General features: G+C 48.3%; 5 protein-coding genes; 4 read left to right on the top strand and 1 right to left on the bottom strand.

Moving 5' to 3' along the window:
• Positions 1-7,182: 7,182 nt before the first annotated feature.
• On the top strand, positions 7,183-10,231 carry GSTUM_00007478001 (uncharacterized protein; the record flags this gene model as incomplete). XM_002839445.2 has 8 exons in its annotated part: positions 7,183-7,620; positions 7,709-7,842; positions 7,903-8,151; positions 8,218-9,066; positions 9,125-9,257; positions 9,322-9,865; positions 9,927-9,997; positions 10,074-10,231. Exons 1-8 carry the CDS (start codon positions 7,410-7,412, stop codon positions 10,229-10,231), a joined length of 2,349 nt encoding a protein of 782 aa, XP_002839491.1. The 5' UTR covers positions 7,183-7,409.
• A 2,255-nt stretch (positions 10,232-12,486) lies between these two features.
• GSTUM_00007479001 (uncharacterized protein) lies at positions 12,487-14,575 on the top strand. XM_002839446.2 has 4 exons: positions 12,487-13,109; positions 13,181-13,248; positions 13,366-13,408; positions 13,508-14,575. The coding sequence occupies exons 1-4, from the start codon at positions 12,920-12,922 to the stop codon at positions 13,615-13,617; spliced, it is 411 nt and encodes a 136-aa protein (XP_002839492.1). The 5' UTR covers positions 12,487-12,919; the 3' UTR covers positions 13,618-14,575.
• A 654-nt stretch (positions 14,576-15,229) lies between these two features.
• On the bottom strand, positions 15,230-17,094 carry GSTUM_00007480001 (uncharacterized protein; the record flags this gene model as incomplete). XM_002839447.2 has 3 exons in its annotated part: positions 15,230-16,007; positions 16,064-16,448; positions 16,505-17,094. The coding sequence occupies 3 exons, from the start codon at positions 17,092-17,094 to the stop codon at positions 15,417-15,419; spliced, it is 1,566 nt and encodes a 521-aa protein (XP_002839493.1). The 3' UTR covers positions 15,230-15,416.
• Positions 17,095-17,525: 431 nt separating this feature from the next.
• On the top strand, positions 17,526-18,648 carry GSTUM_00007481001 (uncharacterized protein). XM_002839448.2 has 3 exons: positions 17,526-17,978; positions 18,052-18,304; positions 18,362-18,648. Exons 1-3 carry the CDS (start codon positions 17,575-17,577, stop codon positions 18,599-18,601), a joined length of 897 nt encoding a protein of 298 aa, XP_002839494.1. The 5' UTR covers positions 17,526-17,574; the 3' UTR covers positions 18,602-18,648.
• A 1,123-nt stretch (positions 18,649-19,771) lies between these two features.
• On the top strand, positions 19,772-21,292 carry GSTUM_00007482001 (uncharacterized protein; the record flags this gene model as incomplete). The annotated part of the gene is made up of 5 exons (XM_002839449.1): positions 19,772-19,792; positions 19,924-20,138; positions 20,191-20,296; positions 20,350-20,620; positions 20,673-21,292. 5 exons carry the CDS (start codon positions 19,772-19,774, stop codon positions 21,290-21,292), a joined length of 1,233 nt encoding a protein of 410 aa, XP_002839495.1.
• Between the last annotated feature and the right edge of the window lie 3,721 nt (positions 21,293-25,013).

Below are 25,013 nucleotides of genomic sequence, written 5' to 3' on the forward strand. Positions count from 1 at the left end.
TGAAGATCAAACCAACAAAATGCGAATTCCATAAAGAAGAAACGGAATACCTTGGATTTATTATCAATCGCAGTAGGGTCAAAGTCGACCCTATCAAAACAGCAGCCATATGGGATTGGGCAAAACCAAACAACAAAACAGATGTTCAATGCTTTATGGAATTCTGCAACTTTTATCGAAGGTTCATAGAGGGGTTTAGCAGGCTTGCAAAACCACTTTATAACCTAACGAAAAAAGACAAGAAATGAGAATGGAGAGAAACGGAACAAAAGGCATATGATGCAATACGAACGCATCTAACATCGGCACCCATATTGGTCCATTTCAACCCAAACCGAAGGACAATGATTGAAACAGACGCCTCAAAATATGTATGCTCAGGCATACTATCGCAACAATGCAACAATGGAAAATGTAGGCCAGTGTCCTATCGATCCAAGACAATGACCCCCACAGAGTGCAACTACAATGTTGCAAACAAAGAACTATTAGCAATAGTTCAAGCATTAAAAGAATGGAGAAGATATGTTTCAAACAACGACCATCCAGTCCGAGTTCTAACCGACCACAAGAACCTGGTACCGTTCATGACTACAAAAGAACTGAATAACCGCCAGATAAGATGGATGGAACACCTCAGCAAATACAACTTCAAAATCGAATACCGACCAGGCAAAGAAAGTGGAAAGCCAGATGCTCTCACAAGGATTGCAAGCGACAAACCACAAACGAAAGAAGACAAAAGAATCAAACAAAAAACATGAATACTATTACCAAAAACCTACTTTGAGGCAATAGAGGTTATCCAATTCACATCAACAGAGGAAAGGGAAATAGAGAATGCAAACGAGAAAGACAAAACAATTCAGGCAATAAGAGAAGCCTTAGAGGAAGGAAAAAAAGAGATGAAAGGAATTGCTCTGGGTTTATGCCAATGGAATGACAGAAATATGTGGTACGACGGAAAACAATGGATCCCGGACGAAGAAGAGATAAGAACAGACATCATATGACAACACCATGATATCCGATCGGCAGGGCACGGAGGAATGGCTAAAACCACGGAATTCATTACAAGGTTATTCTATTTGCCAGGACTGCGCAAAGATGTCAAACGATATGTCAAAAATTGCGACATATGCCAAAGGACAAAAACGGCTAAACACGCACCATATGGATTGCTAAAATCAAACGAAGTTCCCGAACAACCATGGGAAACAATTACTATGGTTTTCATTACGGACCTACTGGCATTGGAAAATTGCGATAGCATCCTGGTCGTGGTTGATCGTCTGACCAAAATGAGCCATTTCATTCCGGTTAGAAAAGATATCAACACGAGGGATTTTATACAAACCTTCTTCAGAGAGGTCTTCTGACTTCATGGCCTACCCAGGAATATCATCACCGATCGAGGAACTCTATTCACCTCGGGACTATGGAAAAAGGTAACTGGAGAAATGGGAATACAAAACAGAATGAGTACAGCGTTCCACCTACAAACAGATGGACAAACGGAACAGGTAAATGCGATACTCGAACAATATTTAAGGGCTTCCGTCAATTATCAACAAGATGATTAGTACAAGCTGTTATCAATGGCCGAATTCACATACAACAATGGAAAGCAAGAAACGATTGACAGAACACCATTCTTCGCAAATTACGGACAATATCCACAAAGTCAGACCACATATCATACGATTAATGATGTGATACCGGAGAAAACAGATATGGGAAAACTACACGAACCCTTACAATACAAAATAAGTCAAGCACAACAACGGCAGAAACAACAATACGATAAGCACCGAAGACCAGATCCAAACATACAACCGGGAGATATGGTATGGCTCATACCACGCAATATCCATACGACACGACCATCAAAGAAATTGGACTACAAGAAAATCGGACCCTTCAAGATATTGGAAAAAGTGGGCAGCCGAGCTTATAAACTCGACCTTCCCCCCTCAATGCGAATACACAATACATTCCATATCTTACTCCTCGAATTACACAATGACAATAAGTTTCCTTCACGAACACTTATTCCTCCCCCTCCGATCGAACTCGACGGAGAACCAGAATACGAGTTCGATGAAATAGTCGATTACCGCTTCTTCCACGGTCACCTCCAATACCGAGCCAAGTGGACAGGATATTCTCCTGAACATGATAAAACTTGGTACTTCGCACACAACTTTGAAAACGCCCGAGATGCCATCTCCACCTTCCACCAGCGATAGTCAGGCAAGCCCGGCCCAGGTGGCAATCACGTTCAACCAAGACATAGGCGAGGGAAAGACTCCCGCGCCGTTGCAGCAACACGAGGGCTGGGGCGATAGCCCCCGCCAAACCACACCCACCAGCCCCGAATACTCATTCCTGGGGCCAACCGACGAAGAACTCAAGGAAAGAGAAAAACAAGCACAGCATAACACCATGTCATGGACGGTATGCTATGATGACGGTTGCCAAACACATTTTGGCGACAAAGAAAGCTCGGGATGGTTCCCAAGAGAATGTCGAAAGCGTGGCTCACGCCCAGACCACGTCCTGAAGCATTGGCAACAATGCTTCAGAAAGAGGTGCAGGATGCACAGGGTACAGAAATTATCTGCGGGATTCTACCCGCAGAAGGACGGAAGCAGAAAAGAGTTGGAAGGAGAGGATACCAGAAAGGCATGGGCCGCGAGGACGCGGTCCAAGGAGGGAGGGACCCAAAACTCCTCCACAGACACAGAACCGGATGTCAGGAGCCTACACAGGCAGATCCGGGGACTCTGAGAACAACTGGGCCAAGCCGAGGCCACAATTTCGGCAAACGACAAAACGATCGCGGAGCTTAGACAGCTGAACGACAATCAGCAGCACACGATCGAGATGGCGAATCTGACTCTGGAATCGGTAAGGGTCAGATGGAGGATAGCAGACGAAAAGTTCCACAAGCTGAGAAGGACCATGCGCTCGGCAGGACGGGAACTATTGAAACTGGGAGAAAAGGCCTGATGGGACTCAGGCTTAGGAGGAGGAGAGCTAATGTCACGAACGTGGCTTAGTGAGGAAAGGGTTTTCACATGACACATAGTTATGAGTCACAGGTACGTTATTGTTTCACACATATGACTCATTCGGGTCATATGATTTGTTATATGTGGGATTTGTGATGCTTTCGCACATGGCTCAAATATGAGTCATGGGACGTGCACAGGGCAAGTGTGCCTTGCGAGTGTACCTTGTGAGTATGCCTTGCGGGTAAGCCTTATGCATATGATTTATGTTTCGCACATATGACTCGGTCGAGTCATATGATTGGTTTATTGCGTTATGATTAGTTTATGAGTTTTTTGCACATGACCTCGCTATAAGGTCATGGGGTTTGAACATGTGACCATGTTGGTCACATGATTTGTTTGTTATGATTTTGTTTCGCACATGTGACCACTTTAGGTCACATGACTATGGGCGGAAGAACACTATATAAGGAGGCTGATGCGGCCGAGGAGGATAGGTTCTTCACACTTTGTTCTAAGTACTTTTCCTACTTATTACTTTAACAAATATAAAACACCTTTACGATCTTTATCTTTACTGCAACATTATTGTTACGCCGAGGAAGGTTCTTCACGAAGACGAGTTAGAGAAAGCTTACGATAGACGTTCCCGATAGAAGACAAAGGTCTTGTACTATGGGTAACGTAGGCAAAGGCCTAGAGCTATCGTAAGATAAAGGAAGAAAGAGACCGAAACGAGAGGTATCGTTCCCCGTCGTCAAGAACTAACTATCCAGAGAGGGATCGTTACAGGTTGCTCTAGGTAACAGGGTTTCAATCACTGTTGTAGTATTGAAAGTTATCCCTATAACTACAATGAATTCTGAAACCTAGTTTCAATACTCTGTGAAGTCCATTAGCTTCTATGATAGTGTCCCTCAGAGTTCTAGACTCTTCCTGATATTGTAGGATAGATATGAATATATTTGTCTCTTGTTGAGATCCTTTACCATTTAATACCATATCTTCATATGAAAATGTCCTGTTACCTACGGCCTATACCAAAGATATTATATCTTTAAAGCCTAGTAACCTTTTGAGTAGTTGACGGACTTACTCTGTTCCACTTCTTAGACCTAGCCGAATATCCCCTCTCATATATCCTGTGAACAGGACTCAGGGGGACAGACAGCAGCAACATATACAGTGTTATTCTGACACCTTCAATTCTGTGGTATTATAGTCACAGGACACAACTGAGATTGATATGTATGTTGACAGGCAGGCCCTATAAGGAGGCCAGAGAGGAGTGTTGGAAACCAGGGATTCTGATTCCGGGTGAGGTTACCCTACTTAGGGTGACTCCTAGGTATCAGATCCCGGTATTCCTAACAGTACAGTAGACAAAGACGAATAACTGCAAGCTTTTCATCTTTCGTTTGACAAACCTGCTTGTCCTGACCTCAAGCTCCAGTTGGCTAAGCCCCAGAAAGATTGGAAGTGTTGGGTAGTACAAAGATACTTCCCGCGTTCTGGCCTGTATTCTGTGACATTGTGGGATGATGAGATGGTATCAACCAGCGATAGTCTGATGTAAACAAACCACTTTAAGAAATTTTCTTAATTAAGAACATTTCTTAACTCTACTTTTACTACTTGCCACACTACGCTACATCCTCTTATTAGTGTGGTCATAATTCCTGCCGTTGCAGTGGAGATAGTAAAAGTGTCGTAATTAAGAAAAATAGCGGAACCTCCCTATTAAGCTAATCTTTCTACTAATAGAATTATTTTATTGATATCTGGTGTGGTGAACCAGCCTTCGGCTAATAAAATTTACCGATTTTTTGCAGCAAACTTGGTTCGGTTTAACGAGTCCCCCACCATACTCGAGTACAGTACTCGAGTCGACTATCGGGTCTCAGATACGCACGGATTTATTGTCATATATTTCGCCAACCCCAGTTTCGGGTGCTTCTTGCCTGCTACTCGAGTAATGTACGAGCGACGGGATCGAGGTTGGGATCATAATACCAATATGCGGAATGTCAGTTTGCGCACGTTAGCGAGGGTCGCGTAAGCATTGGTACCTGTGCTGTACGAGTACTGTACAGTACCGGTACAGAAACCAGTACTTGTGTTGTGGGGTATGATACGATAGAAATGGAACGGAGGAGGTAGTAATGATAGGGTTAAGTTAACTTTGCTCCATTGGGGTACCGGTATTCGTTCTACCAGTTTTGGAAGAGGAAGGACAAAATGCGTCTGCTCAACCCAAGTTTTATTCCCCTCTTTTCTTTTCCCTCTTTTCTTTTCTTTTTTTTTTAAGGGAGGAAGGAGCAAAGTAGGGCATCTTATCACATCATGCCTCCATCCATGCGGTGCTGCCCCCCCCCCTGCAAATAAACTTGGATTGACATATTATACGAGTATAAAACGTTTCGCCCTCCGAACTGAATTGAGTGGGCGACTTATTTGTCCACACAATCGCGACTCGTACTGGTACTTGAGCACCGGTTTGGTACCTGAGTCCGTACTGTACTCGGGTACTATGGTCGATGGGTCGGGTTTCTGCCGCTTTAGCGCTTGTTGGGGGTTGTGGGGGACCGGGGGGGGGGGTAAATTGCTTTTTCCCCTCTATGATATAATAGTACTCGTACAGGCACGAGTGGCGATTGTGGGGAGGTTAGATTGAGCTTGATGTACTTCGTACTCGTATGTTCGGGTTATTTATTTACAATCCTACAATCCACGATTGCTAGTTCTAGTGCCTCAAGGACTATGCTACGGTAGCAGGAATGGGGTTGCGTACTGGCTGTTTGCTGGGTTATGACAAGTTACCGTACTCGTCGCACATTCCGTTTGGTACAGTACGAGTACAGTCAGGCAAGTTAAGCGGGTATGATATTATACCATAATTACTGGGCCAGTGAGTTGAGTCAAGCCGGGTGAACTGGGCTGGGCCCTGGCCTTATCTGGGGAAGAATACTCGTAGAAGGAAGGAGGAGGAGGTGGAGGAGGGAGGAGGGAGAAAAGAAGTTGAGAGGGAATGTGAGGGAAAAAAAAAAGCAAGAAAAAAGGGCGCCGCCTAAAATGCCAGGGAAGAGACAGTACGAGTAGGCAGAAGAAGTGAGAGTGGAAGCGCAGAAGCAGCAGGAAGGAAGGAAGGAAGGAAGGAAGGAAGAAAGGTGAAGCTTCCTTTTTTTTTCTTACTCCCTTCTCTTGTTGTAACAGCAATTGTAAGGTATCATCGGATCCGTATTTTCTTTCCTCATTGCTGATGTATCATAGCCGCAATGCCGGTACGGTAGTAAGCTTCTCTTGTTCACCAAAAAAGGGTTCCCTTCCCCTGTTAGAGCCTCTTGTGCTCACTGCTTCGTTTTTGGCCCAGTTCGATCGTGTCGTTAGTCCTTTTCCTTCTTGTGAGGCGTTCGCTCGATTGTTAGTTCGTCTGTCCCGCTCGGATCGAATCATTCCCCATTTCCCTCTCTGTCCGCCTGTCTCTTTCTTTCTCCCTTCTTTCTTACTTGACTGCTGATTCCTCTTCAACCAATCCCCCCTTCCCCCCATTCTACTATCAATCCATCCAACAACAGAAGGAGAAGTGTTCATCTCTCTCTTTCCATTTTATCTCTCCCCTGTTTCTCTTCTCTCGCCCCTCCCCCCCTCCCACATTTTGTGTGGCCTACACTAGCTTCCCTTTTCCTGCCTATCCCTTTCTCCTCTCCCCACCCTACCTTACCTTACTTCACTCTGCCCCAGCTTTCCTCCTGGATTATCCAACAGCAAGCAATCGACCGCCACCGTTCACCCTGTACATTCTGTGAGAAAAAAGATAATTCGTTAGTAGAAGCCAAAGACCGAGCCGTTGTTTCGTGCCTTTCTTTGTTTGCTAGAAATCGGTCTTGTCTAGCAGGTACATTGAACGAATCTTGACGGGGGTTTTAGCATCGCCCTGCTCACACCCCTCTCCAATAGCCGAGACTGATAGGAACAGGTACCACTCGGAACCCCCACTGGGCGACCCATCTGGCCCCATCTCCGCCAATTTCGTCCACTCGTTCAGCAGCAATCACCAGCAGGAACAGCATCATCAGCTAATTTGTGGTTGATAAATTTTTATTCCCTCTCCCTTTCCATTGATTATTTATTTTATTTTCTGTTTCATCCAGCAGAAACAGAATAACCTCGCGCGCTCGCGTTTTTAATTTCTCCTCTGCCAGCGCCCGTTCGCTGCCGGTGTGATTGGTGAATCAGGGTCCCATTGTTATCTTTTCAGGTCGCATTCCTTCTTTTTCTCCCCCGACCTTTTTTCACGACAACCAACTTTCTTTCGACAATAGTTAGGGAAAAACAACAAGATCGTCTTTGTCCCATCTGGTTCGTTAAGCTGCAGCGCAGGCTCTTTTCCACATGTCCGTCACAACAATGCTCGCCCCTTCGGCGAGAAACTCGACATCGTCGACATCGTCTAGTTTCGTACCTGTCACTCGACAGAATACTATTGGATCAGATGGCGCGCCTAGGTCGGTAAGAGCCTCGAAGAGGTACTCCGTCACGGCGTTGTACCTCTCGATGTCGGCGCAGGATAAGGATATGGAAATTGAGGATGAGCTTGCGAGAGGTTGGTCTTTCCTTTGCCCTATTCTGTCGTCTCCCTTGGGCTTAGGGAAGCAACTTGAACTAACTCCCCTGAACCCTTCCGCCTTCAGTACAAAAAACACTTCGCGACTTGAAGTCAAGGATTTCTTCGCAATCAAAAAAGAATTTCGTCCTAGAGAAGGATGTTCGGTATTTGGATTCACGGATAGCTTTGTTAATTCAGAATAGGATGGCTTTGGAGGAGGTTCGTTTAGTTGCTATCCCTGTGTCTTCACGGTGAAATATATTGACCGTGCGAATGCAGCAAAATGAGGTTGCAAGCCATTTCGATGAGTCGTCTGAGTTGCAGGAGGGCACTTTCCCTGATGATCGGAAAACTCAGCAATATGGAAACTTGTTCTTCCTCCTTCAATCCGAGCCTCGCCATATTGCGGCTCTTTGCCGCCTTGTTAACATGGCTGAGATCGACTCCCTTCTTCAGACCGTTATGTTTACGATTTATGGAAATCAGTACGAAAGCAGAGAAGAACATTTGCTGCTCACCATGTTCCAGGTTAGTTTATTTTAGACTCTTGCGAGGAATCATCCAGGTAGAATTATTCTAATATTTGGTTTGCAGTCTGTATTGTCAGCCCAATTCGACACCACACCAGAATATTCATCCCTCCTTCGTGCGAACACACCTGTCTCTCGAATGATGACAACCTACACTCGCCGTGGACCTGGACAGAGCTATTTAAAGGTGGTACTAGCAAAACAGATTAATAATCTAATCGAATTGAAGGACCTCAATCTCGAAATCAACCCCTTAAAGGTTTATGAACGGATGGTTAAGAATGTGGAGGAGGATACCGGCACTCTCCCGGCCAACATGCCGAGAAGTGTTTCCGCAGAGGAAGCTGCCGAGAATCCTCAGGTCCAGGCAATTATCGAGCCTCGCTTGACAATGTTGATGGAGCTTGCAAATACCTTTTTGTCAACCATTATTGACAACATCAATGAGACGCCATATGGGATTCGGTGGATTTGCAAGCAGATCCGAAGTTTGACTAGGAGGAAATATCCTGACGCGAAGGATAATATTATTTGCACACTCATCGGCGGTTTCTTCTTTCTACGATTCCTCAACCCAGCAATCGTTACCCCTCGTTCATATATGCTTATCGACAATATTCCGTCCGAGCACCCGAGGCGTACTCTCACCCTCATTGCCAAGATGTTGCAGAACTTGGCCAATAAGCCATCTTACTCCAAGGAGCCATATATGGCTAAGCTATCGCCCTTCGTGACGGCCAATAAGAACAGAATTAGCAAATTTTTGAATGACTTATGCGAAGTTGGTGATTTTTATGAGTCCTTGGAGATGGACAATTATGTTGCTTTGTCGAAGAAGGATCTGGAGCTCAACATCACGCTGAATGAGGTCTATGCTACCCACAATTTGTTGGAAAAGCATGCGAAAGAGCTGGTAAGCATGAATTTCACAGGGGCTTGATAGAATATATAATAAGAGCTAATTCCCTCAGCTCCAGGGGAGGGATACGGAACATCTTACAATTCTCCTTCAAGAGCTGGGACCTGCGCCTCCGCAGGTCCCCAGAAAGGAGAATAGGGCTATTATCCTGCCCTTGTTCAGTCGTTGGGAGAGTGCTCTTGACGGTATGTTTTGATGGTCTCAGAATTTCTATCGAAGGTTATGTTGACTCCGTTCTTTTTCTTTCAGATCTATCAGCGGCTTTAGATATCACTCAAGAAGATGTCTATTTCATGGAAGCCAAGTCAATCTTCGTTCAATTGCTGCGAACGCTTCCTCCAATATCTGCGGCTGTCCGCAGGCCCCTCAATCTTAAGAAGATAGCGGATGTTGCGGCTACAACTAAGGATATTGGAACATTCCGTAAAGGGATAAGGGGCTTGGAACTGCTAAACCAATTGAAGGACTTGGGTGTTATTAGTGAGGTGGATGAGTACCAGATTCTTCGGGAGGAAGTGGAGCAGGAGTTGGTCCATCTCGGGTCCCTTAAGGAGAAGGTTACCGAGGAATCGTTGAAGCTCGATGAGGTCTACAAAACCATCCGCGATCACAACGCGTACTTGGTCTCTCAACTGGAAACCTACAAGTCGTATCTGCATAACGTCCGTAGCCAGTCCGAAGGGAAACAACGTGGCAAGCAGCAGAAGCAGCATGTTCTTGGCCCGTATAAGTTCACGCATCAACAACTTGAGAAGGAGGGTGTTATTCAGAAGAGCAATGTTCCGGATAATAGGTGAGCCCTAGAAACCTCCCTTAGAGTGGAACAATTGACTAAGTTCATGCACTTCCCATAGACGTGCAAATATCTTCTTCACCATCACTTCTCCTACACCAGGAACTTTTGTTATCTCATTACATTACAAAGGTTTGCATCCCGATTCTCATCGCTGACATCGGTCCGCTTTGGAAAGCATATGAGCTTACCATGCACTTTCTATTAGGGCGAAATCGAGGGCTCCTGGAACTCGACCTCAAATTGGATGATCTACTCGAAATGCAACAAAACAATCACGACGAATTGGATCTGGAATACGTACAGTTTAATGTCCCAAAGGTGTTGGCCTTACTTAACAAACGATTTGCTAGGAAGAAGTGGTAATGAATGTCTCGCGGCGGATGGCCATGTAGGATTGGTACGATATTATGTGCAGAGATGGCATGATTTCCTTGTCCCACTTTTTTTCTCTTTTTCCCTTGTCTTTTCGTCCTAGTTGCCTGGGGAGTACGTCGGTTGGGGGCGGTTAGGGATTCACTAATGGATTTGCGGGGTGCGGTATATGGAAAAGCCGCCGATTAATGGGGCGGATGGGGTTTTGGAAATCGCTTTTCTTTGCTGTATTTTTTGATTTCTATCCTATCATCTCATTGTTCTAACTGTATTTTTTATTTTATTTTGCTTCCCCTCATTCTATACCCTTCTATTACAAGAATTCTTTGCACTAATCCGCGTCCTTAAAACGCTCACGTACGGCATTGGTTCTCTGTGCTCACTTTATCCAACGATGGCAGAGCCGGAATTGGAGGCTTTAAGTTGGGGTTTTTTCTATTCCTTTTCTTTCCATTTGTTCTTCCTTTTAATCTCGAACTTTTCCATCTTGGGGAGCTTGTCTTTTCTTCCTCCCCCATTCTCTCTACCCCTCTCAACTGCCCCCTCTCACTCATCCACTCATCCACGATAGTTTTCGCGTTTCCACTTGTCTCATTACTGGGGTTGGGATATTCTCCTTTTCTGTTTTCCTCTGATTTTCTCAATCTCATCGGCGTAAAGAGGTTTCTCAGACACAATGCAAGAGTGATATAGCTGTGTACTTTCCTTCTTTTCCTGTTTCAGGTTACCGCTCCAGGGTAGTATTTTCTCTATTTCATTCCCATGCTTGTGTCTGTGTTCGATACCGACATCGCAGTCTCAATATTTAGCCTTTTAAGCTAGTTTGTGTGTTTTGTTTTTGTGTTGTTGGTGCGCTTTTGGTTGTACGTTGGGTGGGTTGGGCATGGTAGGGTATGGTAGGGTATGGTGTTTGTGGGTGATGGAATGAGAACTGGCGAGGGATGGGGAGGATGGATGGGCGAATCAGGAGAACCTGTGGAGGATTCATATAGCTAGAGATTATATCCCTCGGACCGGGCACCTCATCTATGATACTGGTCAGGCTGCTGTATTCGAGCACCTACCTGTGAAACTGGAGTCCGCACCGCACGCAAACACCAGTAAGCCAGCGCCCGACGCCTCATCACATAAGATCACTCGGGAACTGCTATCTCTTATCACTCGCTCGCGATCAAAGGCACTTGTATCATGCCGGTACAGTACCTTCCAATCGCCCCCAACCAAACCATAAATGCAAAACCCCCCGCGGAAAACGTGACATGACGTGATGCGACAAAATAAGGCTTAGCCTATCCGTTGCGAACGAACGAACCAGCAAGCAAGCAGAATGTTGCTGTGCCCGTACGTACGAGTATCATGCCCGCGAAATACAGCCTTGTATTGTACTCGTAGTGTACTCTCACCGCAGTCCACAATCGATGCGCTGTTCTCTGCCGTGCACTCCTCCCTTCATCAACCGGACGGGCAGAATGTCACTGTTCGCGATACATGTATATATATATATATTGTCGTTCCAATCCCTCTGGTCGCATTTATGCCTCACCACCTCCACCTCAACCACTGTTAGATAAAGAAAAAGAGGGAAAAAACCCCGCATAAGGCTGTGAAGTGAATGAGTGAAAAAATTTCGTTAAGTTTAGTCCCACTGCGGGTGGGGAACGGGCGGGCGAAGCGCGGGGCACTGTTATTGTATGTTACGGTATTGTTGTGTTGTGTTGTCAGGATGGATAAGGTACGGTAAGTGATTTGTGGTGCTTGCTTGCTTGTGCTTGTGCTTTTTGAGTAGTAGTAGCACGAGTGCTTGGCGAGGAGTATGGGCTGGGAAAGGTAGGTTGGGATGGGCTGGGGTGGCGGAGCTTGTTTTTATCGACAGATTTCACCCCGGGATTTCAGAAGACTACCAGCAGGATATGGTGCGGTACTATTTATGCTGGCAGTCTCTTGATGGTATGTTATGTTATATAGACTACAATACTAATTTATAAATCAAGTTAACTTATTCACACGAGCCTTGGTTGAGAAAGGGAAAGGAAAAAGAAGAGTCATCATGTCCAGTCCTTTCCCGTTGTTGAGTCAAGCGCGGGCTGGCTGGCTCGTGGGGAAGGGCCGACGTGAGTGGCGGATCGTTTGCTGATCCGGCCTTAAAGGCGAGTGGCTCACAGCTGACTGTAACTAGAACTGCCAGGTTATACTATAGCTCATTGTAACTTACTGTATAGCCCTCTCTCATCCATCAGAGGGCAGAAGAAACTCTGACCCAGCCAGATTTCACTTGACGGACTCAGGACAAAACGTTACTTTAGTCCACCAAACGGACACCCCTTCACTTTTTCCTTTCTCCCTCTCTCCCTCTCTCCTTCTCCCTCTCCCTAACCAGCCCTCCCCACTCACGCTGAAGCTTCATTTTTAAATATCCTCCCCCCTCCTCCCTTCCTCTGCATACAAGTACAGTACGGTACTCCCCACCACCCCTTTCTGGTAACAGCTTCTTTCTCTCCTTTACTTCCTCTCACTTTTGGTTCAACCCGCTTCCCCCCCCCCCACCCTCTCTCTCTCGCTGCTGCACAACTCTCGGATCTTTCTCGCTAGACTTCACACCGCAAAGGGCGGAAGGGCTTCAAGGCTATTCATTACCGTTGGACTTTCCTTAATTAATCCACTCTTTTCAACCTTTTCATCATGTCTTCCGCAGCCATCTTCATCCCTAACAGGCCTGGCGACTCCTCACCATCCTCCTCTACTTCGTCTGAGGCTCCGTCGCCATCTGCTTCTCCTGCTTCACCTCCGGCTGGAGCGTCTGGATCTCCGCCCCCATCGAGACTTCCTTCCTCTTCCTCCATATATCATAGACGACGACCATCACTGCTAAGTCAGTTTCACTTTCTATCTCGTGATGAAATTTCTCCTAGCTACTCTCTTTACTGACTTGAAGCTCAACAGGCTCCTCGGTTAGCCGGGTCGAGCATTCGGTTTTTGATCTGGGAATCCGGGATGGTTCACCAAGACTGGTAAGCACTTGCCTTCCTCCCGCACTTTGTCCAATGTCTCCCCGGCGTTTGTTCTGTGTGTATGTGTGTGTGTGTGGTGTGTGTGTGTTGGCAGGCTAACGGTGGGGCTATCTTCAGATAACCTGCGTTAAAGCTTCCCAGGGCTTCGACTGGAATCAAGGTTCGTAGACTAGGCTCCGCATTCTTGTTTTCCTTGTCGTGTCAGCCGCGCAACAGGGCAGACTGGCTAACTGCGGGTCGTATGATGTGGGATAAATAGACATCTTTCTACCCTCGTCGTCGGAAATCACAATCCATAATGGAATTCAAAAGCCCGAGACAGTTCATGAGATTATCCTCTCGGAGGATGAGAGCTTCCTTCCGTCCTAATTGCGATTAGCGTTGCATGGTGCGGGCGTTTTTGTCATCATCATCCATCATCCATCCATCATCGTTTTTGGCATGACAAGTATTGGTCAAAAGGGACGGTTCGGCGATTACTTCTGCTACTACTACGACTACTACTATACGTACAACTACTACTACTTTCCGGGATAGGGGCGTTTTGCGCGAGACCTTTCTTTTTCCTTCCCATTTTGACACTTTTCTGCACTTCTCTTTTTGTTTTTGTTTTTGTGTTTTCAATACCTGGATCTTCCGGGTTTTGCGCACTCACAACAAGATAGGATCTTGGATGTGGTTTCCTTTTAAACGAAGATACATTGTCAGTAATGGAGTTTTGATTTTATTTTCGTTTATCCTTACACCTTTCTTTTTGGGTTGGGGTTTATTGAATGGGGTGGGTGAGTACTTGTACGGTCATGCTTGCACGGGGAACAGATGGATGGGCGGATGAGGGTCTCGGAGGCTGCTGGGTGGGCTGGCTTGTGTCGATGTGGGGAAGTACAGTAGGGATTCTATTTGCAGCGTGGTAAATAGCTCGGTCTGGTCTGGTCTGGCAAAGTCTCGTGTACTATGCTACGATGTGGCCTGGATATGAGCACACGGGTGGAGGGTGTTTTTTGTGTTTTTTTGTTCTGTTCTCATTTGATTTCAGTGTTGCGCCTGCCTTTCAGTTGCATTTTCCTTCGAATGTTTTGTTTCCCTTTTTTTCTACCGTTGCTCCCCCTTGTTGATCGAACTCTATTCTTACCCTTTTTCTTCCCCTTGCGCGCGGTTGCTCTCTCCTCCTCACCCCCCCCCCCCCTTCACTCTTAAGACCTGTGTGTATGTACTGGTGGTTGTTTTTTCCAGATTCCCCGAGTGTTTTCTCCCCTTCTTTTCCATGTGTACGAAAAGCATTGCATAATGCGATAACTGGCAATCGGAAATTGTTTATTAGTTTTTTCAAGGCCCGCGTAGAGTGTCATACTTATCTCGCTCTGTTCCTTCCTTCCTCCTCCCCGGAGAGGGTATTGCTCGTACTGTACTGTACTGTAGCCCAGGTTGGATTGGGTTAGGTACCGGGTATGCGCATGGCTAATATATCCCGTGCGCAGCATATCCATCCATCCAGCTATCAATCGTAGTACCATACATGATGGCTGCTGCCTTGGGGCGTACTGTAACTCAAATCAACTGCCGTAATTCGTCATAGGTTCACAGTGGATGGGTTACTTTCCCCTCTTTTTCTCCATTTTTCCTTTTTCCTTCCTTACTGCCGGGGAATCTCGGCTCTTGGAGGGGGAGTAATGGGAGGGGATTAGGATTAAGATTCAAGATGTGTGGCACGATAGGTACTGTGTAGTCGTGTGTTTATCCGATGGTCATGATATGTCACTCGTTGACGGTTTTTTCTTCTTTTTTTTCCCTCTTCCTTATGTAAAGTGTTCTATGATGATGGGAGTGGCTGGCTGGTGTGGTGACCGGAACCGTGAAGGTGGGAGGGTTGTTGTTCTTGGGATTGGAGTCGTACAAGCTGGATGGATGTCAACGGCGAGGGAAGAGAGGGAGGTATAGAGCGATTGGGTTTATGGGTTGACTTGAGCTTTGTATGATATTGTATGATATGATATGGTGGTTTATTGTATGTATCGTACTGCCCGGAGTGTATCAGGTGGGGGGGGAGGTGAGGGTGGGGATAGGACTGCCCTCTCCCCTTCCAACCAATCAACAATCCATTCCCAGTTGAAAGGAGAGAAACAACGGGAAAGGGAAAAAGGAAAAAAAAAAAAAAAAAAGCATCTAACTTAAAACTGGAATTTGAATCCTCCAAACGGATCACCCTGGCCACCATCGCCCCTGAACATAAACTGCTGCCCACCACCACCGCCGGGTCCACCCCTAAACATAAAATTTTGCCCACCATGTCCCCAGGCCCGTCCGGGACCATCCTGCTCGTTCGGGTCGTCCCCAGCGTCGAACCTAGCCCTCAATTCCTCATTGGAAAGCACCTCGTAAGCCTCATTTATCGCCGCCATATTCTTGAGTATCTCCTCCTGGGAGAGTTCACCACGGTACTTGTCCGGGTGGTACTTCTTCGTGAGTGCGCGATAGGCACGCTTGATCTCGCGGTCCGAGGCGTCGCGTGGGACGGAGAGGACCTTGTAATAGTCTTTCGCCTTGGAGCGGCGGAGGAGGGTGTGCGCTTCTTGGAGCTTTTGAAGGAGGGGTTGGGAGTCGGGGTGGGTTTGCTTGGCGTGTTCGAGGGTGCGGATGGCTTCTTCGAAGAGGTCCTCTGCGAGTTGAGTTGTGGCCTTGGAGAGGAGGGCTGGGAGGGAGTTGGGATTAAGGGATAGGGCGGCGGCACAGTGGGGAGTGGCTTTTTTGTTGTTTTTAGTCTGGGGGAGTGGGTTAGTTTGGGTGGGGAAAGCGAGGGACAGGGAAAGGGGGTTACCTCTGTGTATACTTCGCAGGTGGTTTCCAAAAGCCATAGTAATAGGTCCTCCGGACAGGCAGAGGTGTAGTAGCCCGCTTTTCTGATGTCTGCCACTTCCTCTTTGACTTCGTCGATGAGACCGGTTTCGCCGGAGTGGCCAACGAGGAGTCTTGTTGCGCTGGTGTATTGGCGCTTCTCGACTAATGTTCGGACCTTTGCGACGGACTTTTCTAGATCCTTTATTCGGCGGAAACGCTTGCTGCAGGGTTTGGAGTCTGGATCTGAATGTAGACATTTGCGGAGTTGGGCTACGGCACGGTCGTAGTCGTTCACAGAGAAGTAGAGGAGGTTGGCGATTTGTAGGTGGGGATCTATGTTGCCGGGGAGTAGTTGCACGAGGTGGCTGTAGACGTTGTTAGTATTGGTTGTGGTTGGGGGAAAGGGGCGAGAAGAGCATACGTTAGATCACCAACCGCCTCATGCACCTCCCCCCGCTTCAATCTGCACCTCGCCCGCAGCGACCGGAGCGAGTGCAGGCCGCTAGCAACCATGATCGCCGTCCCAGCATGCGTGACACATGCTTCATAATCTCCCTTCTTCTCCGCTTCCATAGCCGTCTTAACAGCCCGCTCCGCCTCCTCCAGCTCCGCAATCCTCTCCTTCCCCGTCACTCCGCCAGCCTTCTTATAATCCCTCCTCGCAGCGTTCCAGTCCCCCGTCCTGCTCTTAAGCTTTGCCCGCTGCAGCAGCGCAGCTTCAAAGTCCGGCTTCAAGCTGAGCACAGCATCGAAATCGGCGGATGCTTGGTTACTACGCCCGAGGGATAGGTATGTTGCTCCGCGCTTGAAGATTGTAAGGTAGTTTGTTGGGTCCTTTTTTATCGCGGCTTCGAAGTGATCTAGGGCGCCATGCATGTCACCTTTCGCTAGAAGGGCATTGGCGCTCTCGATTAACGACTGAACGGGTTGGTTAAAGGAGGTGTCGCAGGCGACGAAGTGCACCGAGAATAGAGCTGCTGCAAGAGCGAGGGTTCCGAGTCGGACGATCATGGCACCGCCAGGTTTTGGTGCAATTTGTTTGGTGACTAGCTGATTTTCTCTTTGGTATTTGCTTCGTTTGAAAGAAAAAGAGGCGTTTTAAGGCCTGAGAAAGTTGTTGCAAGGAATGACTGTGGGGTGAGGTCCGTGGAAAGGGGGGAAATCCGGGGTAGAAAAGAGAAAAAAAGGGAAGGGGGAGAATGCAAAAGGGAGAATCGAGGTGCAGAAGGAAATTATATGGAGCTGGGATTGTCGAGTTTGCTCCAGGTGGCCTTTACTTAGACTATTACTTTGTGTTCTGCCACCCACCCAATCATCGCGATCTGATAAATATAGAAACTTTTGATTAATTCCATCCATCTCATCTCATCTGATAAGATTTGATACTTTCTTTGTGTGCTTCGAGTATCATCTCACAACACCAAGCGAAACTCAAGAAGACATCCGGCTTAAGCGGGTCCGAATTTACCCCCAACCCAGCATAACCACACCATGGCAGATTATCGAGATATCTGGTCCCCGGCAAAAGTCTTCTCGCCGTCGGCAGCGAAGCACCAGAATCATCTCGCGAAAGAATGGGCGTACGTTGATCAATGGCTCGCGGCACGCTACCATCCAAAACCGGTACCGAAGTTTGAGCGGAACCCTGACACCCTGAAGGCACTCACTACTCTGGCCTCTGCGAGCGAGGCTGCTAACGAAGAGCGGGCCTTGGAAACAAAAGTTAAGGAAAAGGCACTCGCCGAGTTGAAGGCTAGGGATAAGGCCGCCTCTGAGAATGAGGAGTCTGTGCTGATTGCGTTGGAGGAGAACTTGACGCCTGAGGGGACTCGAGCGTTGAATTCAATTGCTCTATTGTCGGTTGCGTTGGGATCGACTTCTACAGATACTCAAAAGTATGGAATTCCTGGTCTACGTGCGGGCATGGGAATGGGAGAATGAGGGAAGGGGGAGCTAATAGTGGGATAGGTTAGCGAAAAACTTGATCGACTTGACAAAAGAAGAATTCGAACTAAAGTATCAATCAATTCGGATTGAAACCCTGCATAAACGACTGCAGAAAGACCTCGCGCACCTGCGTGAGAAGCTAAACTGTATGGAACACAGTGAGGAATTCAAGGTTCCGCCGGAATTAGCTGGACAGGTTGCAGAGTGGACAAGGACGGGTAGGCATTTGAGGCATAAGGCAGAAGACTATAAGGAGAGGGTTGAGATGCTGCAGGTGAGTTTTCTTGCCGCAAATTGGTGGGTAGTTGCTGATATGTACGTGTGAACCCAGAACGAGTTCAATTCTTCACGTTTGGCAACCGGCCTGACTGTCGAGGCCGTCGCAGGGCAAGAGAAAGCAGTGGAGGCGTTGAAGGAGCATGTGCTCAATTTGGAGTCGCAGGCCAAGTGCTTTCAGGGACTGCCTCCGGAGAAGGATCTTGCTAGGTTGGAGGTTGAGAGAGTTGCCAAGGAGCTCGAGGAGTTGGAGGCGAAGAGAGAGAAGCTCTATGATACCATGGTTGGGAATTGATGATTGTGGTTTTGGCGTGTGAAATAATTGAGGGTCTAATTAGATGGCTGTAGTCATATAGGAATCTACAGAGATTACTGGGTATTGGCTTGATTGCAAAAGATGCTTTATAAATTTGATAGGCCCTAATGTCCTCACAGTGAGTCCTCTACACACTGGCACCACCTTCCACTACTTGTAGAACCCGTAACTTAGACCTGGGGACCGAGCGAAGTCTCACCTGCACAAGAGCTCTTTTCTTGGCATTGGGTAAGGGTTAGAGGAGAAAAAGCAATTACTCCACAGGCAAACTCATCGCAATCGCCAAAAGTCTCCTCCTCACACTCAAAATCCTTTTTTTATTTTTATTTCTTATTTTTATTTCTTATTTTTTATTTTGTTTATCCTTTTTTCTTTACGAGTGTGGGCGCGGGTATCATACATAGAAGAGCAGCACCCCCGGTTCCTCTTCGACTGATCCCGTCGCCATTCGACTTTAACCCTGATCAACCGCGTATCCTCCCTATAGACTGGTAATCCCTTCCATTAACTTAACTACAATATCATATCGTGGGACGCGCGCGTCTTTCCGCACTTCGGTGCCTCAACCGGGGAGACGATAATCTAACCAGACCATCCCGGTAGCATACACAATACTATCCGCTAGCAACCCTCAACATCGACTCAATTAGCTACGATGGTAACGATTCGGAATCCGACGCCGAAGCTGAGCGATGAGCTCTATAGAGCGATGCAGACTGTACTGGATTCACTATTTAACCAGAAAGACTCCGAGTTGGAACCCCCCCTTTCCATGCGTTAAAAATCTTCCGCACTTCACTACCATTTCTTCCTTCGCATCTAACCTCTAATTCATTACTTACCGACAATATGTGAACAGGGGCCGTGACATCTCCGACGCTTTCCACGATCTTCTTCCGAAACGACAGTATGCCGACTACTACAAGTTGATAAAACACCCTCAGGCGCTCAACCCGGTACAGAACAATGTCAAGAGAAAAATTTACTCCTCCTTCTCAGCTTTCGTTAGGGACTGTACACAAATCTTCCATAATGCAAAGCTGTACAACCGCCACGGCAGTGTCATCTACGTCGATGCGGAGACTCTCGAGGCCACTTTGCGTGCCGATTTGACGCGTGTCAAGGAGACTGGAGTGATTACTGAATCCGATGCTACACTTCCCGATCTCGGTCCATTGCCTCCACCATCTCCTAGCGGCTCCCAAGGATCTCCTGATCCAGAGGAAGATTCGGCTGCTGAGGAGGAGGACGAGGAGGAGGAGGAGGAAGAAGAAGATGAGCCAGAGGAGGATACTGGGAAGAAGCGTCGGATATCTACTCGGAGGAGAACTCTGACAAAAGCTTCCAAGCGGGATGCTGGCAGCGCGGATGAGGGGCAAGGTGGTGGCGAGGGATCTAGACAGAAGGATCTTAGCGACCCTAGGAGGAAGAGAGGAAGGCCCCCGAGGGTTGACACCCCGATGGAGATCAGGGTTAAGAATGTGTTAAAGGCGCTCAGGAAGCTAAAGGATGAAAGGTTAATGATTGCCTTATCCATTTGGCGGGTGTTGGTGCTAATAGGTTTATAGTGATGGCCGCTTGAGAATAAGTACTTTTGAGAAATTGCCGGAGAAGAAGGAGTTTCCTGAGTATTTTCAGGAAATCAAGGACCCTATTGCTCTCGATATCATCCGGGTGAGCAGGCCTATAGGATCTAGTTCGACCGTATCGCTAACAGAAGATTGTAGAAAAACGTCAAACGTCGCGAATACAAGACCTTTGACCACTTTATCGCTGACATGGAGCTGATGTTTGAGAACGCAAAGAGCTTTAATGAAGATGACAGTGATGTTTACGGGGATGCTGTCATCTTACAAGAGGAAATGCGCAAGGCTGCTGAGGTTGAAAAGGCTAGAAGGGACGAAGATATCACCGGCGGTGAAGAAGGCGAGCGAGGAAATAAGCCTACTAGGTTGCCCTTGGAGAAGGTCGAGCATAGAGGTGAAACGTACCGAGTTGGTAAGTACCTTAATCGTAACCAAAGTAGCCGTATTAGCTATTAATTGTGTAGGCGATTGGATCCACATTATCAACCCTAATGATCCGAACAAACCAACCGTTGGGCAAATCTTCCGTACCTGGAAAGATCATGAAGGGCAGATCTGGATCAACGCTTGCTGGTACTATCGCCCGGAACAAACCGTCCACTGGGCTGAGAAGAAGTTTTACGCAGATGAAGTTGTGAAGACCGGACAATACCGAGATCATCATATCGACGAGGTCCTGTCCAAATGTTTCGTCATGTTCTTCACTCGATATTCCCGTGGGCGACCGAAGGGTGTCGATGAGAAGAAGTGTCCTATCTATGTTTGCGAAAGTAGGTACAACGAGATCGAGAAGCATTTCAACAAGATTAAAACCTGGAAGAGCTGTATCCCAGACGAGGTTAGGGGGCAGGACTACGAGCTCGACGCGTTTGAGAAGCAGCAAGTGTTGAAGAAGCTACCAAGTCCTATTCTTCATTTATTACCGGAAAACGCAGAAGAGGGCGACCCATTACCTGACGCGAAAATGGGTGTCGAAAATGCGCCGCCTATCATCGGAGCTGTCTTCAAGAGGGCAAGACGAGACAATGTAAGTTTGCCGCTCCTTGGGTTTTGCGGTGTGCGTTTTTGTGGGAGCCTAGTGTAATTTAAGATGTGGCCCTGGAAGCAAACCTTACTGACACAACCTCCTTTTCCTTCTTTTCTTTCAGGACTCACCGCCCCCAGAGCCAACACCTCCGCCAGCGCCCATGCCTACACCAACTCCAGTCGCCCCCCCTCCTAGGGTTCCGGTAAATCCGGATTACACAGAGACCATGTCGATGACACAGATGTACAAGCAAGCTCATCTCGCCGCATCCATTACCCCTTCGACGGCGCAGGGAAACTCCCATTCTGCAGGTTCACCAACACCTTCTGGACACCACCAATCCACCCGAACTCCTATGACCCCACAATACTCCTACTCGCACCAGCAACACCAAGGGACCCCGACCACGCTTCATCGCAGTCACTCGGGCAGCTACCCATCCCCGGGATCTTCTCAAATGTCTGCCCAAATGCTCGCCCAGCAACAACAGCAGCAACTCCTGCTCCAACAGCAGCAACAGCAACACCACCAGCAGCAGCAGCAACTCCAACAGCAACACCAGTTGCAGCAAAAGCAGTACAACCCCCCCGCGCCCCCCACCACATTCACGCTCCCGGACAGCGTAACAGGTAACATCCCGACTGAAACTGCGAACCAGTTCCTTCGCGACGCCGAGGGGAGATTGTTGTGGTTCACTGTGCCCCCGCTAGCGCCCGAGAAGCCAGCCGTTGAGGGAGAGATCCCCGGCCATTCGCTCGCGTACCTGGCGCGCAAGGAGGAGATTGAAGAGGGCAAAAGGAAGCGCAGACTTGTACTCGAGGAGGAAGAGAAGGCGAGGAAGAAGGCGAGGGAAGAGGAGAGGAGTAAGTTGATGAAAGCGGCGGAGGAGGCGATGATCAAGGCACTTGGGAAGCTGGCGGGACAGGTTGCGTCTGGTAAGGGCGGGATCCAAATAAGTGGCAATGGCGAGGGACAGAGTGTCTAGTTAATTTCCCTTAATTCCTTCTCACACTTCCCACTTTTTTCTGTTCTCGGGTCAGGCAATTAAACCGTTCTGTCGTGTTCTTCCTTTAATTTTTTTTCTTGTGTTTGGTTGATTGGTTGATTGGTGGGGTATCGCTGGTTCCTCAATACATACATATCATATCATACATAGCTTACAGTTCTATTGTACCGGGGTGTTTGTTTGGGGGGGGTTCTTTCGCAATACTGTACTCTAGTTTCTTTCTCGTCGCAGCTCGATCAGAAGTATGATCGGAGGTATGAATGGATGCGGGCATGGCAATACTACATCTCAGGGACAAAATGGGGACGGGAATGCGACCGGTGTCGGCGATATCCCGACACTAACGGCGAATGCGAACCCGATCCCAATCCAACCCAGCCCTGAATGGACTGATGTTAGTAGAGTGCTCGTCTATAGTACGAGTACATGGATCGCCAACCGGGTATTATAGCGCTGCCACTCCCTTCCCCGCCGATCCTCCACCGGCTTATCGCTAACGGGTAGGGTCAAGAGTTGAATACCGTATCGTAGCCGTGTCACGAAGATTTAGTGGGGGAGATACCGGCATCACACCTCACCGTGCCCCGCGGATTCCCGTGCGTGTGCAGTGGGGGTTACTTTGGAATTGGATCTTGGCATCACTCGTGTGGGGAGTGCTGTGCCGTCGTGCTGGGGTGATGGTGGGTGGGTTTATGTAAGGTACGGGTGTGGAGCGCGGGGTGCGGGGTTGTTGGTGTGGGGAGTTTTGAGTATAGTATGGGGACATCGATTTGTTACTCGTGTTGGAAGTATTATAATATTATAGTAGTTATTTTGGGGGGAGCGGTTGAAACGGAACGGTAAGGATGTCCCGCTGGCCGAGCATCACGGGCATTATATCGCTCGCACGGCTTTTTATCGGAGGGCGTGGTAGCGTGTTGCGGGGTACAGTACCGGTATTCGGCATAGCAGCGTAGTAGCATTCAAACCTATAATTCCTCACCACTAACGAGCAAACTCGGAGCCACGACCAGCCAGTACTCGAGTACAGTAACATCCCCAAATTCCCCCCACGGCAGCTCGAGGTGAGGGGTTTAAAGTTATTCGCAGTCTACATGGAGAATTTCTTAGAGAGTATCACAAAATCTCACTCGCTACATGAAGTTATCATGTTGCGAGGATGTTGGATAGAACAATGATACGAGAAGTGATTGATTGCTTGAGAAACTAGAATGCTTAACGTTTTTCAAAGGAAGAACTGAAGACCTTGACTATCTACTGTTTGGAGCAAGACAAATAGCTTGAACGAACAATAACAATAACAAAGAAGAAAAGAGGTGTGTGAGAAAGGCAAGGAGGTATGTATATCTTCAATAGTCCAGGAGGTCTAGATGCGTCATCAGGTTTAATGTAAGGAGAAAATTCAGTACTCGAGTAGTAGGAGTAACACTACAGTAGTGCGAGAAGTATGTTTCAACACACGTCAAATGTTTTTTATGATATTCTCATTCAATTAGACTATCGCCCTAATGCTACGTACAGTAGGAGACTCCGTTACAAACTAATCCCGGATAAAACGCCAAGCTAAGGAGAGTATCTCTTCCCCCACACACACAAACTTCAATCCACCAAAAATATCTACAAGAATGATAAAATCCCTATTACCTCCCCCCTCCCCCGTCGCCGAACCACCCACCCGAGTGCAAAAGACAAACTATCCCCCCAGCGGCTCGTCATAATTAACAACCCTCAACGCGCCCTTCGGCGCCGTAAACATAACCTGCACGACCCTACCAGTACCGATCGCCGTTTCAACATCCCACTCATCACAACCACGGTCCAGCATTATCGGCACAGAAACCGACCCATTCCCTCCTCCCTCCTCCTCCTCCTCACCACTACCACCCAAGGAGGCAGAACTGGAAACACTCCTGGACGAGGTGCTCCCAAATAATGATAGCGGCGACGAGGACTTAATATGCGGCAGGGCGTTGCACACAGCTGTCGCGCTGAGCCAGCGTTTCACGCCGCTCGGGGGGATGTTGGAAGGTGTCGTGGATGGGCTTGAGGAGAGGGTTGATGTGGCGCTGCTACCCGCGGTGGTGGTGGTGGTTGCCAGGAATCTGGTGGCATGGGCGTCTAGGGAGACGCTCCGCTGGGAGATTGTTGGTCTCGGCGATGGGGGGAAGAAGCGGGCTGGCTTCATCAGCGTGCGCATCTTCGGTGCGCGCACGGATGGGGCGATGGTCCGGGCGCGGCTGGGCCGGTAACTGCGAGTGTACGAGATCCTCAGCGGGGCTCTCGGGAGGGAGTTTAGACTTTCAGAGGACAGCGTTGCGGCGACCAGCCTTGGTCTGCCGCCCGGTGCTGGCTCCGGCGGGGGTTCCGGAAAGGCGGACACGTCCGGGGTCCACCCGTCCGAGGTCGGCGTTCTGCTCCCGGAGCCCTCCCGCGTGCGCTCGTAGATGGTTTCCTGCTGCGCCATCGTCTCCGCGAATGCTAGGGAGCGGTCGTACATCTCCGCGAGGTCCGTCGAGCCATCCGTCGCCCCGGCGCTGCTACTGGCGCTGTGTCTGCGAATGCTCTCCTCGTCGCCTTCGAGGATCGTGGATACGCGCGCTGGTGCGGCGGAGGCCCCGCGGTAGACCTGCATTTGGCGGCCGGGTTGCGGGAGTAGCTGCAGTGGGGAGATTGACGTGGAGGATTGAGAGGAACTGATATCGTCGTCCGGAGGAGTTATGGAGCGGGATAGGGGGCTAAAGGGGTGGTTCACACCGAGCGTGCGGGTCATAT

The sequence above is a fragment of the Tuber melanosporum genome (assembly GCF_000151645.1).
Source record: "Tuber melanosporum whole genome shotgun sequence assembly, scaffold_36, strain Mel28".
Classification (NCBI taxonomy): domain Eukaryota; kingdom Fungi; phylum Ascomycota; class Pezizomycetes; order Pezizales; family Tuberaceae; genus Tuber; species Tuber melanosporum.

What these genes read in the sequence shown, in the direction of transcription:
- GSTUM_00007479001 (XM_002839446.2), top strand. Translation starts at nt 12,920, where the DNA reads ATGTCTTCCGCAGCCATCTTCATCCCTAACAGGCCTGGCGACTCCTCA. An exon ending in GGGATGGTTCACCAAGACTG is followed by an intron (nt 13,249 to 13,365) that starts GTAAGCACTTGC and finishes GGCTATCTTCAG; the next exon opens with ATAACCTGCGTTAAAGCTTC. An exon ending in GGGCTTCGACTGGAATCAAG is followed by an intron (nt 13,409 to 13,507) that starts GTTCGTAGACTA and finishes TGGGATAAATAG; the next exon opens with ACATCTTTCTACCCTCGTCG.
- GSTUM_00007481001 (XM_002839448.2), top strand. Translation starts at nt 17,575, where the DNA reads ATGGCAGATTATCGAGATATCTGGTCCCCGGCAAAAGTCTTCTCGCCG. An exon ending in ACTTCTACAGATACTCAAAA is followed by an intron (nt 17,979 to 18,051) that starts GTATGGAATTCC and finishes ATAGTGGGATAG; the next exon opens with GTTAGCGAAAAACTTGATCG. An exon ending in AGAGGGTTGAGATGCTGCAG is followed by an intron (nt 18,305 to 18,361) that starts GTGAGTTTTCTT and finishes GTGTGAACCCAG; the next exon opens with AACGAGTTCAATTCTTCACG.